This window comes from Ostrinia furnacalis, unplaced genomic scaffold (genome assembly GCF_004193835.3).
Source record: "Ostrinia furnacalis isolate ACB-3 unplaced genomic scaffold, ASM419383v2 OfSCF3022, whole genome shotgun sequence".
NCBI lineage: Eukaryota > Metazoa > Arthropoda > Insecta > Lepidoptera > Crambidae > Ostrinia > Ostrinia furnacalis.
This window is the reverse complement of record NW_021133261.1, coordinates 111,858-128,576: the sequence shown is the minus strand read 5'-3', so window position 1 is coordinate 128,576 and position 16,719 is coordinate 111,858. Positions and strand designations below refer to the sequence as shown.

The 16,719-nt window shown below is 35.8% G+C and overlaps 2 protein-coding genes and 1 long non-coding RNA gene across 3 annotated transcripts; 2 read left to right on the top strand and 1 right to left on the bottom strand.

Moving 5' to 3' along the window:
- The first annotated feature begins 340 nt into the window (after positions 1-340).
- LOC114357034 (protein FAM76A) lies at positions 341-6,685 on the top strand. The gene is made up of 8 exons (XM_028310450.1): positions 341-572; positions 750-814; positions 3,414-3,517; positions 3,599-3,708; positions 3,811-3,920; positions 4,147-4,268; positions 5,369-5,490; positions 5,692-6,685. The coding sequence occupies exons 1-8, from the start codon at positions 477-479 to the stop codon at positions 5,926-5,928; spliced, it is 966 nt and encodes a 321-aa protein (XP_028166251.1). The 5' UTR covers positions 341-476; the 3' UTR covers positions 5,929-6,685.
- On the bottom strand, positions 3,825-16,273 carry LOC114357038 (uncharacterized). The gene is made up of 3 exons (XR_003656272.1): positions 16,263-16,273; positions 15,872-15,874; positions 3,825-3,961 (listed from the first exon to the last, which is right to left on the bottom strand). It is a non-coding gene; the product is annotated as an uncharacterized LOC114357038 (long non-coding RNA).
- On the top strand, positions 12,414-15,135 carry LOC114357037 (venom allergen 5-like). Its single transcript, XM_028310453.1, has 6 exons — positions 12,414-12,521; positions 12,828-12,946; positions 13,172-13,256; positions 13,427-13,593; positions 14,421-14,518; positions 14,938-15,135. Exons 1-6 carry the CDS (start codon positions 12,467-12,469, stop codon positions 15,059-15,061), a joined length of 648 nt encoding a protein of 215 aa, XP_028166254.1. The 5' UTR covers positions 12,414-12,466; the 3' UTR covers positions 15,062-15,135.
- Positions 16,274-16,719: the final 446 nt, after the last annotated feature.

Here is a 16,719-nt window from a genome sequence, read left to right as displayed (position 1 = left end):
TTGCTCTCAACAAAGTTTATTTTCCCTATTTGCCATGAGATTCTGGTACACCTATACCTACATAATTTAATAACAAACACCCTGAGCCTGACACGATATTTTTAAGTAGTAAAAGATACGGAAGTATTGGATTTCTATAGAAACAAGTTATTCCTACTTGTTTTTTAACTATGTACAATTTTGATACACTACACACACAAATAAAAGAAAAAAACATACATCATGTAAAAAAAATATTTGGGTAAAATGTAAAATAGTCATCACTATACAAAATCGATTATTACAGACATCACTACTAAAATGCCACATTTCGCGACTTTTTTGATCTGTCAGTCAGTCAACGACAGAGACGCCATTTTTCAGTTTTGATTGTAGAAATTTGTGCATCCCTCAACAATTTTCGTTCATTGATAGTTCTCACTAAATTATAATTAGTACGCGTTTGTGTTTTTAATTGATACATTTATTAAAACAATATGAGTACCGCTGCGTCGACACCGTTATTTGCGTGTTCTCGTTGTTTTTCAAGACATCCTTTCGAAGAACTGTCTCCTGGAGAACAACTTTGTAAGGTAAGCGAATGTAACGTGATGAAATGCTGTCAATTTTAGTCATAAATTAACTAAAAACTGCTCAACTTCGTAGTGAATTTCATTACATCGTTTGGGGAAAACAAATCGTCACCAAGTTTTGTTACATTGACGTCAGATCTGACGCACAGTCGTTTCTCTCATGTCTTGATATTTCAGGAATGCCGTGGCTCGTTCCCCATTGTCAAGTGCACCTACTGTCGCTCTGAGTTTCAACAAACAAGGTCAGTGTCATTTGCCAATAAGTTCATTGATGCATTAGTATTAATAAATCAAATGCTTTCTCATAATGTGTTGTAATTTTCATCAGATTACTTTGGGTTCTATTAATGTCCTTATCCTTTTAACCCTTCAATTCCTGTGAATTGAGATAATAGAAATCAATTGATACATAGTCTTTATGTGACCACTTGGGGTTTATGGATTAACTAACTAATATTGAAATTCTATAGATCTTCTCCAAGTGAAGAAAATAAAGTAATAGTTGTAATTTTCTTCCACTACTAATGTCATAAAAGTCATCCTAGATTGATTCTGTACTGAAGTCATTGACTTTTCTTTGTTTGTGGGAATCCCCACTTTCTCTGACTTCTGATTTGAAGAATTGAGTATTCCCCATCCTATGACTTTCTATTCTTATAACCTTGTTTGTTCCATATTCTTATATTGGCTGGCAGTCCTGTTTTAATGTTTACTGAAGATAATACAAATTTTTAACTTTTTAACAAACAATTACTGCCCATACATGCATTTTTCCATAAAAAATGTTTTGCATAAAATGTGTTTTTAGACTAACTTTGATATGTATTTTAGTGTAAACCCTGAAACTGTAATGTTCATTGAAATTTTTACAGTTTGTAATGGGAATTCTACTATTTAGGTATAATTTTTGAAGGTGATTTTATTTTGATAAATCCCTCTAATTTTTCTAATATTGTCAATTGATCAACTCAGCATTTTTCAGTTTGTTGTAAAATTGCAATCAAACTTAACCTTCAACTGGTGACGTGAATATGGGTCACAGTATTGGTGAGGTGACGTCATTTTGACGTAATACTAAAAAGCCGAAATTCAGGAGACTTACAGCATAATCAATGTAATAAATTACATTATTTATAAGAATATGAGTTTGTTTTCGTAAATAAAACACACTGGTCGCAATAAATATTGAAAATTTTAATTAAATAACGCTTAGAAACATGGCAGTCATTTTTGGTCTGTTTTTGTAGACATGAGATCAATCATAATAGAATTTTTAAAAAACAAAGGAATTTAACAAAAATTATTTTCTTCTTAAAAAACAATAAGTNTTCCACAAGTTGTTCTCGATGACAGCTGATGTACATATGTTTGGTGATCTTTGGTGTTGCCAGACACATGAATAATGTTAGTTCCTCAAACATTCATGTCACGACTTTATAGACAGACTGTAGGAGTATAGCTTTAGGTCTTTGTGAAAAATGTGGTGTAATGATGATCTATGCACATTTAAAGCACTAATGTGCTGCCGAATTTAAAGGTTCGGGTCGTCACGAGCGGACTGATTAACACTCTCCACGTTCTCTACCGTTTTTGATGACCATAGTTGCCCGGATTTTTACTATTCCAGCGTTGTACGGGTCTCTTAAAACTTTTTGGCCCATTTCCTAATAAGAAGAATGCTTGGAGTATCATTTAAGTGGCGAAATCTACGCGCTACAGTCACAGAATAACCATTTTTGTAAAATTCTCGCAAAGACTAATCAAATGTAAACTTTCTTTTGAGACACCTTGTATTAATACCTCATAGGTTGGCACCCCTCCCCCCCCCCGTCATAATATAAATTAATTATAGCCTAAGGCACCCCAGAATGGCACCCCCCCTGNGTCATTTGAATTGGTTTTTAACCACTAAATGAAACAAATCATGAAATAAATCACTGACACTAATGGTGACGTGACGTCAAATTGACGTTTGATACCCTCTATCTCACTAATTAAGCGCGTGCAACATCCGATTTCAGTCACGGCGGACGCCAAACTAAGAAAGAAGCAGCTACTGAGGGGTGCAGGGGCGGGGAACAAGCCGTTTGAATAATATGTAACGTTTTCTCCTGTGCGACGTCAATTTGACGTCACGTCACCAGTTGAAGGTTAAAATCCTTGCGTAAAGTACAGCTATATCTTTGTTACGGAAACAGTGCTTTCAAAAACATAATAACAACTAAAGGAAATTGGAATTTTTGGAATTGGAAGGAATTGGAAACCAAGTTGTTTCTTATTCTAGCTAGACATTACTTTTAAGGAATGTTTAAAAGCATTTTTATTTCTTCATGTTCATATAAAACCACTCAAATAAATTAGGTAATCATTGTTTACTAATGATAATGATACCACTGGTAAACTGAGTAATCATTCCATTAATAACTAATTACTTTTCACATTAACTAACAACACAGATTACCAAATCACAGGCAAAACACCTTCACACAATGAATTGTATTTTTTGGATCGTAAAAGTATGAAAACTAGACAGCTTATGGTCTAGGGTTAGATATTTAGGGAGGCATAGAAGGACTTTAGTGAAACAACAAAGCTTAGCGACTGCCTAATAATACTCACACATTTATGTATATCATTCTTAGAATACAGAATTAATGTTTTATAAATACTCTGTTGTTTAAACTATAAAAAAGTCCCTAAACTTTAGGGCCTAACTGAAGCATAGTATTGTACTTATGTAATTTCTGAGAAACAATGTTGTAAAAATTTTGCTGTTTCGTTTTATGTGACTACTGAACTACATTGTCATGGTGACCTAGTTTCATATAAGTTATATTTCAGCAAGTCTAACACCTCATCAATTTGCAAGAAATGTGAAGCTAATGTGAAGGCCTATGGAAAACCTACTGCATGTGAATATTGCAACATCATTGCAGCGTTCATTGGTAAGTTAAATTCGTGGCTTTCTGTTCCATACATTGAATAAATCCTTACTTGGACAATTAATAAATTATTTAATGTTATAGGGAACAAATGTCAGCGATGCGTGAACTCCGAGCGCAAGTATGGTCCTGCCGTGACTTGCGAGCAGTGCAAGCAACGCTGTGCGTTCGATCGCCATGATGACAGTAAAAAGGTAACTCAAATCAACTGTTACAATTAAAAGTCTTCCTTTCATCATACTCACTCAGCCCTCTTGACCAAAATTACTCAAATCAAACTCCATTTTAAATTATAGGTTGATGGAAAGCTTCTATGCTGGCTGTGTACTCAATCGCTAAAACGAGCATTGGCAAGGACTAAGCAGCATCTATCCTCTGTTGACAAACACAAGCACAGGGCTCACAAGTTAGTTTCCACCTCCTCTACAATAACAGGCATGTCTCGAACTGGCATGAAAAAGTGACTTACGACAGTCCTGTAGTTTCTATTTTTGTTTTGAATTTGCATGATTTTATTCACTGTTACATAAGTTCGAGAACTGTCTGTAATATTGATAATTTAATTATCAATACACCCGTTTACGTAATATTGTTCATTTCCTTTGTAACCATATAAACTTGTTGTTTTATAGGTCTAAAAGCAGCCATAAAGAAAAACGGAAGTCTGACATGATGAAGTCCATGAATGCAAGTGATTCTTCCATGAATGATTCCCAACCATTGGAAAAGAAATCTAAGCTGAATCCCTTGCAAGGTACGTAAGATGTATAGTGTTTAGTTTACAGCACATGAGAAAATTACTTTTTGTTTCAATTTAGCACTTATTACAATGACATAACAGTGCATATTTTAATGAGCCATTGTCCCTAAAAACTTCTAGTGTCCGACCGAATATTCGGTTTCGGTTTCGTTTTCGATTGAGTTTCGGTTTAGTTTCGTTTTCGGCGGCAAACTTGCCGAAATTACGACCGAAACCGAATGTGCATTCGGGAGTTTCCGTGCTGTTATCGGTCATGTTCGGCGCGTTGAATGAGTGAATGAATCCGATCAGAGCCAATGTCGTGATTCGCTCGCTTGTTTGTATGCTTGTTAGTTTTGTTTTGTTGTGGTGGCGAGTTTTCGAGTGATTTATTTTGAATTTGATAAGTTTTATCGTTAAGCGTTTTATGTCGTTATAACATAAGAGCGGGTAGTAAACATAAAAAAAAAATTCAATATGACTGATAAAAGTATAATCAAGTTTAATCTACCCTATAAATTGTTTTTTGGTTCGCAAATGCTATACGTAAACAAACATTAGTTAGGTAGTTAGTAATGACTATAGTGCATTTCATGGTGATAATATTATGGATTCAGAGTTTCAAAGTTCATTTTAGTATAATTATCACCAAGGTATCCAAGTGGCAAGTACCTACAGTAGATACTAATTTACGTACTACCAAATTTGTTTTGAGAAATTATTAAGGTAAAAGACCCGACCATGGGACGGGTTATGTAGATGTCCTGAATATTGCGAGTAAAAATCTAGACTATAAATCCTTCTTTTCTTTTTTAATAGGTACATAATTTGAGACCATTTAGAGTAAAAAGGCGCTTTATAAGTTCATTTTTAATGCAATTTAAAGAGAAAACAATAAAGACTGACTGATTTATAATAACGTTTTCTTTATTTTTCCCTCAAATATGAGTCTTGTAAGGAAGTTTCGGTTTCGGTTTCGGCCGAAATAGACACCGTTGCCGAAATTCATTTTCAGTTTCGGTTTCGGTCGTAAAACTAGTTTCGGTCGGACACTAAAAACTTCAGTTTCAAATATACCTATACAGCATTTTTATAAACTTACATGTTTCTTGCAGGAGAGTTGGATCCAAACAGTTCGGATCACGTCGTGGCAATGACTCAATTGAAGGAAACTATTGCTAGTCTGCAGAAAAAGGTGGCACAGAAAGACCATGAGCTACTTGCCAAAGATAAACTGGTAAGTAGTTTTAAAACTTTTTGTCTTGTTAATTGACACACGATAAAGACTGACTGACCAAAACCAATGTGGCCAGAAGATGTAAAGAAGCAGCGTTTTGAAAACCTAAAAAACACAAAATATTTTTGTAGATCTCATCTTTCTTTCATTTATTTCTACCATGACCAAAACAATCTCTATAATAAGCACAAACAATTTCAGATCACCGAGCTGAAAGCCCAGCACCACAACAACACAACAGACCTGCGCAACGAAATGAAGAACAAAGAGCGTCTGAACGAGACCAAGTTTAACCTCATGAACACCAAGATACAGAATCTGCTGAAGGAAGTGGCCACTCTCAGCAAGTCTGCGAAGAAAAACAACAAGAACACTAAGGCCGCGCTCGCAGCCGCCGAAAACAGCGGCAGCGGCACCGACAGCCCCAGCACTAACTAGACAATTCCAACACTTAGCAAGTTTAACGGCGCTCTGGTTGGCACAGCGGACGGTGGAACTCTAAATTTAAGTTTTTAATGCCGAAGGTATTCTGAACAATAAAATTATGTTAACTTTGGTCGCCACGCGGCTAACCGCCCGAGCCTCTTGATATTTTTTTTAGAGTGTAGTTTATCTGTCATATTAACAGACTGGAGTTATAAATAAAATATAATATCCAGAATTCGTTTGTCATATCTTATCAAATAAAGCTTGTTTTATGGAAAACCGAGTCTGCCTTTGACCTCAAACACACCTCATGGTATCTTATTCAAGCCTTTATCAGTTACTTTTTCTCAGATTTGTTGATCTGATTTTAAACAGTATTATAAACTAAACATATCGCATCTGAAGTCATCGAATGGGAATTGTGTAACAAATCATTTCCCCATAGTATTGGGCATTACTCCCATAGCGACATGAAATGGCGTTACTTTTAATTATCTTACACGTGTCTAAATATTTGGTGGCTCAATTAAGTTCAATCATGTTCACATTTGCCGCTGTGCCAAACGTAGCGCTACTTTCTGTATTAGAATTACAGACAAAACTGGAAAATATTTTTCCTCTTATTTTTTTACTCTACAAATGATTTTATTTGTAGACTTTTATAAGTGTAAGCGTAAGTAGGTTTCAATTGAATGACATGTTAATTTTTAATTTATTAAATGCAACATTATTATTCTTAGCAATTTTACCCAAAGTACAGGTTATGATTATTTATTCAGTAGACGAAGCAATAAAGCTAAGCGTCCACTTGTCGATATCGTACGCAACCAACGCATCGTTCAAAACACATCGTATCGGATGTGCGATGCGTACGATGCGGACAGGTGGACGCTAGCCTTTAAAAGACCTTTTAGCATAGTCACAAGAACGGGCTAACAATGTTTGTTTTGTTTGTAATTGATCGGAATTGGAATCATCACAAATCTATTGTTTCTGAACATATTTTACATTGTTTTTATAAACACGGAGTTTTGCTATGGTTCTTACATTGCCATAATGTAATAAAAAGATAGTGAAATATGTTTTACTCGTAATTTTAATTTTATTTATGTGATAAAATATGAAGTCAAGTGTTTTCAACTTCATTGAATTTCATTGTAGATGTTGCTATTGTAAAAATATTATCAATTGTCTTATGTCTGTACCCCCAGTGAAAAGGGATCTAANTTTTCACTGGGGGTACAGATGTGTCAGTGAAGGTCTTGAATAATGTGGGTTGAACTTTTATTAGGTATAATTGAAAAAGTATTGTATTATTGAACTGATTTTTACTATTAATTATCATATCAAAGTTGTACAATAATAATGATTATTATTTTCCTACATTTGAGGGTTGCTACACAATGGGTAATAATGTAACTACGAATTACCTATTCCTGTGTCATCATTTTAGTAAATTAATACGAAAAATTTTAGCCAATAAATGTGTCGCTTTTTGTGAAATGTTTAAATCACTAATAAAAGGAGACAAAATTATAGTGAAAATGGTGTCACAAGACTAGTATTTATGAATAAAATTGTTAAGTCGTCAAACAACCTTTTATCTACATTACGCAAAGAAAAATAAATTGTAAAACATTGATTTGTGAGATTTTTTTTTAATTATGCTACATCACGATAGTTCATTATTGTATAAATTGTCTATCTATACTATACGATGGTCAACAAAGATATTTGTAATTTAATCGGTCTGGTAGAACAGAGTAATTTCAAAAGAAGTCGGATTTGTGAATTTTGTGCTAGGAATAAGTAAGTGTGATTAATGTGACCACTGTTACAAACGCAGATCAAGAGTAAATTATACAATCTTAATTCTAGTATACTACTTTGCAGCTTTGCAAGTAAGGGCCATCGCCCACGGCGACTTTTACGAAACGCGCGACAGCATCGCTACTAACGCGCGTTAGTCGCCTTTGCAACGCACTAAAGTCATGTCAACGCGAACGCGCTACAGCAGCGCGACTGTATCGCTACAAAAAGTTGCCGTGGGTGAGGGCCCTAAGGCCGTTTGTAGACATCCGTTTTTTCACCGGACGACGGACCGTCAAAAAACGGATATCCTTTGTTTGCTGTCAATTTTCTCGCCGGACCTATGTCCGATGCATGTGCACACGTTCATTATAAACCATACACCACCGCTAAATCCGGTGAAAAAATCGGGCCGTTGTCCGGTCAAAAAAACGGATGTTTACAAGCGGCCTTAGGCCCGGTTTTCACCGAAATGGAGAGAAGAGATGTGCGCTGTGAGCTGTGTGCAAGGCGCAAATTCTATATCTAAGGCAAATTCTATAGAAAAAAAGTCTGTCAAGTCTGCAAAGTCTGTCTTCTCCGCTCGATCCGTTTCCAAAGTTGAGCAGAAGGGAGATGTGGAAATAACGTAATCTGATTGATTTAAAACATCTCGTCGTCTCGTCTTTTCCGCTTTGGTAGAAATCGGGCTTAAGTAGATTATTGAAAATGAGTCATCTATTTTATTTTCAAATTATTAGTCACAAAACTGTGTGGAATAAGCTAGTGAGATGTGCTTTAGTAATGCGATCGGATCGTACAATCAATTGAATTTAATGTTTTTATTGTGAATTGTGAAACATGGGTATACAAACTACAATATTTTCAACAAGTAATTGCAAATTCATAGATCTGCATACAATATGTTGTATTTATACAAATACATATGTACATAAAATGAAAGGCTGAAAGAATGTAAAAGCAGCAAGATGTTAGCTAATGGACCCAAAACCACAAAAGCGAATGATACTATGCAACAGCTTTAGGAGAGAAACCCAAAATAGTGGCAAGGCAGACTATAAAATTGGGACGTGTTTAGGAGAGAGTCCTCAAAGAGTCAAAAATGTACTTAATATAATTTGGACTCGGCAATAGTACTCATGCCACAGATTCTCCAGAAAACCAGGCCATCGGTTGCGGTTGCGAGATTTTTTCCTTCGTTACATCTCTTAGCCACACGATCTCCCAACTTTACTAAGCTGGTGGTAATTCCATTGGTGAACTTTGTTAATTCGAATGTAAGTTTGGATGTCAGAGGTGCTACTTACAACTTGATGCACTCTATTTTTTTTTCTAACTCGTGTCATTATTTTCTTCTTAGCGCACTCAATTTAATTTATAAATATTTTTATTTCGTAAAACACGTTGCGGGATCGATGACTTAATTCCATTATTACATGTAATTTTTCGATATTTTTAGTTGCCTGCTTTTTAGAAATAATGGGCCTTTATTAAAAGTAAGCAAAGTAGTTTTCTTGAATCCGCCAAAAAAGCACGGAAATGATTATATCGGAAAAGCAATATCTTTATGTATTTACTAATGCAAACTAAATCGTAACTGACTACAAAATACAGATATTAATCAGGGGTTTAAAGTAAATCATGCTGTTAAAGTATTCATATTTTTGCATTTCGTTGAAGGCTTGAAGATGCATTCTTACAAATTTTATTGGTGCGTGTGGAACTTTTATGAAACTCTTATAACTCATTTATTTTTGCAAATAGGCTTTTAAAAAGCACTTTTACACATGCAAAAAAGTTATGGAAGGTATTAAATCAGCTACATGCGATGTCTATGTCACAGAAAACAAACGAAAATCACCAAAACGATCATCAACCTATCACAAAGTGTACAATTTTGATAGCACATCAGTGATCAGACACACATCTGTTGCAAAGTCACCCTAAATACAACTACTTGGTGCCACAGTGTTTACCTTTACTACACAATGGACGCACATCCCGTAATGGGATTACTAATGTTTGGCCAAAAAACGTTTCCCAAATTATCACATCGCAAACAACGTTTCGCAAATTTTTATTTGGCAAATTCTCATTTGGCAAAGCAACTTATTGCAAACTTTTAATTCGCAAATGTTTTTTTTGGCATATTATTGTTTAGCAAATTATTGTTTGGCAAAGTATGGTTTGCCAAACGTTTCATTAGGCAAAAATATTTCACGATAAACTATTTACAAATTATTTTGATTGGTGCATAGAATGGTATACAAATTAGCTTGTGGTTATTATTTTGTTTAATGGGGAGTTAATATAAAATTTGTTCTACATTAATTTCCTTATTTCATTCTTTGTATCGAAATTTCCAAATGATTAATTAACAATAGAGGTGATTCTAGCGCTCGGCGGCCGCTACCGCGGCACGCTTCGCTCGCCTTCGCGCAAAGGGTCACTGTTCTAACCTAACCTAACCTACTATTTTCTGCAATACCTACTTTTTGCAACCATACTATTTTCTGCAATGTTTTACATAAAATTATTGTGAAAACCATGATCATGTGCCTTATGCTTTGATTTGTGGGTAACGGTGGGTAAGTATGTGAAGTGTCAATTTGACCAAACAAATTATTTGGGATATAATATTTGGCAACATAAAACATTTGCTAAATAAACATTTGCCAAGTAAAATTTGGCCAAATGATAATTTGACCAAATGAATTAGTTGCGAAAAGTACAGTTGCTAAAAGTTCATTTGGGAAATGAAACTTTGGCGATAAGTTGTTTGCGAAGTGAAATTTGACGAAAAGTAATTTGGCCAAACGGAAGGATACCCCCGTAAGGGCGATTCTGCTCCTAAAATGCAATAATTTAATAGGGCCAACAGAAAATTCAAATACCACTTTCCATATCACCTTATATGCAAAGATTTGCATCCATTGTGTAAGGGCACCTTTAAAATAGATGTATACTGAAATGGCATTACTAAAATAGAATAATTATTTTTTGATCAATTTCTAATAACATTAGCTTCTCAAATTAGATATGTATTATTTTGTGCGTACTGTTGTATAATTCAAATTTATCTAAGTAGTATAATAACACTCATAAGCATGAAAAGCAGAATTTTGCTTTAAAATTATAATTAAATAAGTTGTAATACAAAAAACATCTGATATTCGATGGACATATAGGAAATTTAATTGTGATATTGTACTTGTGAAGCCCATACCGGTTTATTATTATTTAATCAATTTTATTTGTAAGTAGTTATTCTAAGTTTAGTTTGCATTCGAAAATTTGCATTGTAAAATCTACAATAAAGAACAAACATGTAAAAATTATTGTGGAAATATTCCATTGTAATTGTGACCTGTGAAGAAAACTTAGAAAAAATAAAAAGTAAAACAAATAAATTATTCTTTTCTTGCATAACTACCTACCTAGAATACCTATTATACCTACCACACACAGTGAGGCACACCGCCAACAGTTTTCGAGGGAAGGTTTAACAAAACTAAATTGTCTAAAAGAGATGGGGACTAAATGGGTATCAGTTACTTAATTTCCTCCTTTTTAATGCACATTTTCAAAATATAATATTATGTAGGTATACCTAGTACCTACTATGAAAGTTAAAGACTGCCAATGTTGGCATGAAAAATCATGAACTAAGTACTTAGTTGCGATTTGAATAGTGATAATTTTATTATGTGTAGTTGTTATTATATTCATATTTGACTATTCATTTGTTATGATAATTTATCTTTATTGATATAAACAAAAGCTATTAAGTAGCTTGATGGTAAGAGTAATTAGAATATAGATAGTTAGTTGCCTAGCTAACGTAGGGTTGCCTCTGTAAAGGAAACGGTTTACTGTTCACGGCCTATACAGGCCTGAAAAGAACAGTGCAACATAATTAAATATGCATTAATTTTAATATTCCATAAGTGTTGTACAAATTTTAGCCACTTATTACCTATAGCCGTCGAGTTTCGGCTTATGTAGAATGATGTCTATGATACCTAGATAGATGAAACAAGGACGGCGTCCGCACAGGACAGGACCCACTCGTATCCGATGTTTCCCAAGATGGGACCCAGAACCGACCCCTGTGGAAAATCGGATTCGACGCTAAAACCCGGTTTTCACCAAGGCGGAGCAGAGCGGAGAAGTGTGTTGAATAACCAATCAGATTTAATTATTTCCACTTCTCCTCTCCGCTCTATAACGAAAGCTCATTAGTATCGAGCATAATTATGGGAACCTACCTAAATCATGTGGGACGAGTTCCATTTATGTGACGCAGACCTCCCTTCATAATTTGTACTTACCTTATTTCTACAAGTCGTCGTTGTCAATCCTATCGAGGGTCAGTAATTCACTCCGCTAGCCGCAACCAGTGGGTCTAGACAAAGTGCAAATTATAATCGCAAACCAGTCGAAAAGTGGTCGAAAAGCCCCTTTTTTGTATGGAGTTTTGACGGATTCGATTTTCGATTCGATCAAAAAGTGCGTTTTGTCTAGGGGGGCAGTTCCTAGAATATCGAGGGTTAAGAATCAATAAATGTTTTCCTAAATTGACATCGGTATTAAGATACCTAGACATTATTGATTCTTAACTGTTGATAATGTTTGTTTATCTGGATAGCACTAAGTAACTATAAAACGGCTAGCAGCGCCTACGGGTCTAATGTAGGCTCATTTCCTTGGTTGCCGCTTGTCATTCAAATCAACCGCAGGAATGAAGTTCCACGCAGTTTTTATTTTGGCCATTTGCGCGTGTGCACACAGCAAACGTTAGTATTATCATGGTATAGTAATTTTTAACATACCTACTCAGTGTTAAGTGAAGAAATGGTGTGCTTATCCCAATTAATCGATGAACCAAACCGAAAGGTATACCTACCAACTTACTTAGTCTGTCAATCAATTTGACCAAGGTGTGGAGTAGGTATAGCCAGATTACGTGAGAAAAGTAGTGAACCAAGAGCTTAGGGTTCCACGCATTTAAGTTTGTTTTGTTACAGTTTTTGGTATTTGTAAGATTTTTAGCATTTACCAGCTATTCACTGAACAATTTCCTTTTTGAATCCGTTTGACAGTGCTCCAACTCAGTTGTAAGGATATCCGCCAGTTCGTCAATTTGCATAACCAGAAAAGGCTTGAGGTTGCACGAGGGAATGTGGCGGGGCAGCCTGGTGCGACTAAAATGAATTACATGGTGAGTTTGTGGAATCCAATACTTTTCAGGATAACTATAAGTGGACTGCAACTGATGATGATGAACCGTAATCGTAGGTACAACCGTAACATACTTAAATGAATTTCTCATAGAATGCAAGCTGAAATTAAAACTAAGGGAAAGGGAGAATAACAGGAAACATGCTTTTGGCGATTTTTCTATGGTTGTCAATTGTTTTTTTAATGACGTCATATCCTTCATCAGGTCTGGGATGCAGAGCTGGCTAATAAAGCAGCTGGCTGGGTGTCACAATTACGACAACTACAACATAATCCTAACAGAGAAATTGGTAAGATTACTTCTGTAACTTATTTTCTAACTACTTTTATAGTTTACGGGGAAATCAGTTTGTTTTTCAGTCACTTTTAGTTGATTTATTAATGTATTATTATTATACATTCTGTATTATTATTAGGTAATCTGAAGTCATTACTAAGCCTAAGTGCAATTTTATTACAGCTTCCAATAGATTCAAGACTGGTGAGAACATTTTTTGGTCCTCTAAAACAGACCCGGACTCTACCCTTAACATCGGCGACGCGATCGACTCGTGGTTCTCGGAACATAAAGATTACAGATTCCAGCCATATAAATCCTCTTCGCCCCCAGTTGGTCATTACACGCAGGTTAGTTTTAAATCTACTTAGTTAACTTAAGTAATATAATGTAGAAAAGTTCTCGAGTGACGATCACGGGCTGGTAGACGCAGCGTGGGCAGGCTTTTTTACCCTACTAGGCCTACGGTACAGCGGGCAGCGCAGGACCGTTCATTGTGGAAAACCTTAAGGGAGGCCTTTGTCCAGCAGTGAATGTTATTTGGCTGAAAATGAACGAACAGATATGTAGTCTACTCTCACATCAAAGTTCGAAACAAAACTGCCTCGTGGTTACTATCGAATTTCCAGTAGAAAAGAATACAGAATTTGGTACGTGGTTGGTACTTATTATGTGGTAATAAATATTTTCTTAAAACAGGTATTATTTAATAAAGTTCCTCTGCTCTGCTCCTCTCCGTCATACTAAAACTAGGTACATAATAAATATGTCGCACTGTCGACGACGTTACACCAATGTAAACAACACTGGCACCATAAAGTTATCTTATTACAAGCTTTTTATTACTTTCACATGTCTGTTTAAAACTTACATTTGTTGTGATATGTGAAAAAAAAAAATAGTTTGATGCGCTGTTGACTGCAGTAGCGGCGTAAGGGGGGGGCGGTGGGGGCGGTCCGCCCCGGGTGCCAAGCATCAGGGGGTGACAAAGTCGCGCAGATTAGTACTCACTGACGCATCTGCATGGCAAGGACGGTCGTGATGTCATGACAAGGGGGGGTGCCATTCTGGGGTGCCTTAGGCTATAATTTATATTATGACGNGGTGCCTACCTATGCTACGCCGCCACTGGTTGACTGTATCCATTTCTTCAACCATCAACATTTCAACATTCCAGATGATTTGGTCGGACACCACTTACGTCGGTTGCGCCATGTCACGGTTGCAGAACGGGAAATTTACGGAGTATTATGTCGTCTGCAACTATGGGCCACCGTAAGTGAATTTTGGAAACTTAACCGTCTGTGGGTATTGTAATGGTAAGACCACCATTCTTAGACCTCGGCTTGAGGCTTCACTGTAGGTAGAGTCATTTATTCTTCTTAGTTTTTTCGCTCTTGGCAGAACGGTCTCATGGTTAGGCCTTCACGTCGGTTGTAGAGGCGGATACTGCTCTCCGCACGATCTCCCGCCATCTCTCCCAGTTGGGAGACTGCCGCAGACTGTGTGAAGTGATACGCAGTTTCCCACTGCGGATTTTACTTGGTCATGATCGGGTTCCTTCAACTGCCTGCCTGCCTAGAGCCATTTACTGTTTGTTATTTGATCAAATCTTACTTACTCGTATACCTAGCTACTTATTTTAATCTTCCTAATTAGTTTCTTTAGAAAATGTAATGTCTTGTTTGTTTCAGTGGAAACTTCAGGAATGAATTTCCATACGAAGCCAGCGGCCAAGGATCTCAGAAGCTGATGTGTTCAGTCGGGAAGGATAAATGCAACAAACTGCCATATGGAGATAGTTGTCCACGACAATAGATCGACAAAGTTCTCCATCTATCTATAGAGGAAAGATTGTGGATTTTATTCAATAAATTCAAAACATTTTTAAACATGGTTTCATTAGTCATTCACTTCTTCTAATTTCATTTACATGCTATGGTGCGGTAAATTTCATCAAAAGCGAAATTATCCAGTTACATTTCATGTCTTTTATTTGTTCTAGTGGAAACTACCTAAATAAATTTCCATACGAGTCCAGCGGCAAAGGATCTCAGAAATTGACATGTTCAGTCGGGAAGGATAAATGCAACAAACTGCGATATGGAGATAGTTGTCCACGACATTAGTTTAACAAAGTTACTCTACTTAATATAGGAAATGTTGCTGATTCTATTTAATAAATTCAAAACGGTTTTAAACTTTGTTTCATTGTCATTCACATCGCATTTACGTGCCTCTGTGGTGAGTCTCCATACAGTTTATAGGGACTGTTTAGGACATAACTTGTTCTGGGTAGGGAAATATCAAATAACTAAATAGTTAATAAACTTTGATTGGAATCAATTTACAATACAAATTGGGGAAAACACAAAAATTACTCACTCGTACTTTTACGAGTAGATCGCACAACACACGTCTACTTATGAAGGTAAGTGTAACACGGCTACTAATGAATGAACTGAATAAAGTTTGAAAGACTTATTACCAGTATTTATTCTGTGCCTTAGTAAGATAAACGAACTACCTACTTTCCTTTTGCCATCTGAGCATTGCTTTAAATTGCACAGTGCACACATGTACCTACTTATTTCCATAATCATTTGAAAATAGACAAACAATAAGTACCTACTCGTACTTGCCACTGTATTAGACTAGGTAAATTACAGTCGAGATAATAATTACGATTACGTGTACAAAAAAGCAAGATGACACGTTTTGTAACGGGACGAGTCGAGCAATGGATTCTCAGCGTCTTTCAAAACACGTTTCAGGCGTTATAAGTGATTTTTCATGCTGTCAATCTGAGGTGAACAGTGAACACTTGTCCATGACGAGCACGACCATGCATCGGCTATTCAGAATGAGGTTTTGTTGCGTTTAATGACGCACGGAAGGAAATACAGTTTAGGAATCCTTAGGTAGAGTTTCTCTTTGTAACACACCTTCTGAAATAATTATAATTGTGTATGTTTCTACGTGACGAGGGTCACATTTCCGTTGCTGCATTTTTGAGCACAAGTCACAACAGACAGTCTACCAAACTATCGGCCGACTAAATATTCTGCTGGGTGTCTAAAATTGTAAAATCACTGCGGATTTAGTTGCGATGTCTAGATGAAGGTTTTATAGAATCGCACTATCGCTTATTGTGATTGAAAAAATATTATTTTGAAATGTCACAGGTAACTTCAACTATCTACGGAACCCCATAACCTATCTGGTATCTACTTAGAAAATGTCTAAAAGCTTCACGACAAATTCTTAGAAATTTCCTTGTAAACATCATGTTTTCATGTAATTACATTTTTAACTCACATTTTCTTGTACTAATTAAGTATGGTAATTTAGGGTTGTCGACTAATATTATTCTTAAATAAATCTATGGACTGATCATTATTTCGTTATTTTCTAATTATCAACGCAACCAATATCGGCAAATATTTGCCTATATTCTGATAATATTTCAGTCTATT

Excerpts from the sequence above, each read along its gene's own strand:
- LOC114357037 (XM_028310453.1), top strand. The coding sequence starts at position 12,467 with ATGAAGTTCCACGCAGTTTTTATTTTGGCCATTTGCGCGTGTGCACAC. Across the intron at positions 13,257-13,426 it reads TAATCCTAACAGAGAAATTG|CTTCCAATAGATTCAAGACT; the intron begins GTAAGATTACTT and ends ATTTTATTACAG. Across the intron at positions 14,519-14,937 it reads GTCTGCAACTATGGGCCACC|TGGAAACTTCAGGAATGAAT; the intron begins GTAAGTGAATTT and ends TGTTTGTTTCAG.
- LOC114357034 (XM_028310450.1), top strand. The coding sequence starts at position 477 with ATGAGTACCGCTGCGTCGACACCGTTATTTGCGTGTTCTCGTTGTTTT. Across the intron at positions 573-749 it reads CTGGAGAACAACTTTGTAAG|GAATGCCGTGGCTCGTTCCC; the intron begins GTAAGCGAATGT and ends TTGATATTTCAG. Across the intron at positions 5,491-5,691 it reads TACTTGCCAAAGATAAACTG|ATCACCGAGCTGAAAGCCCA; the intron begins GTAAGTAGTTTT and ends AAACAATTTCAG.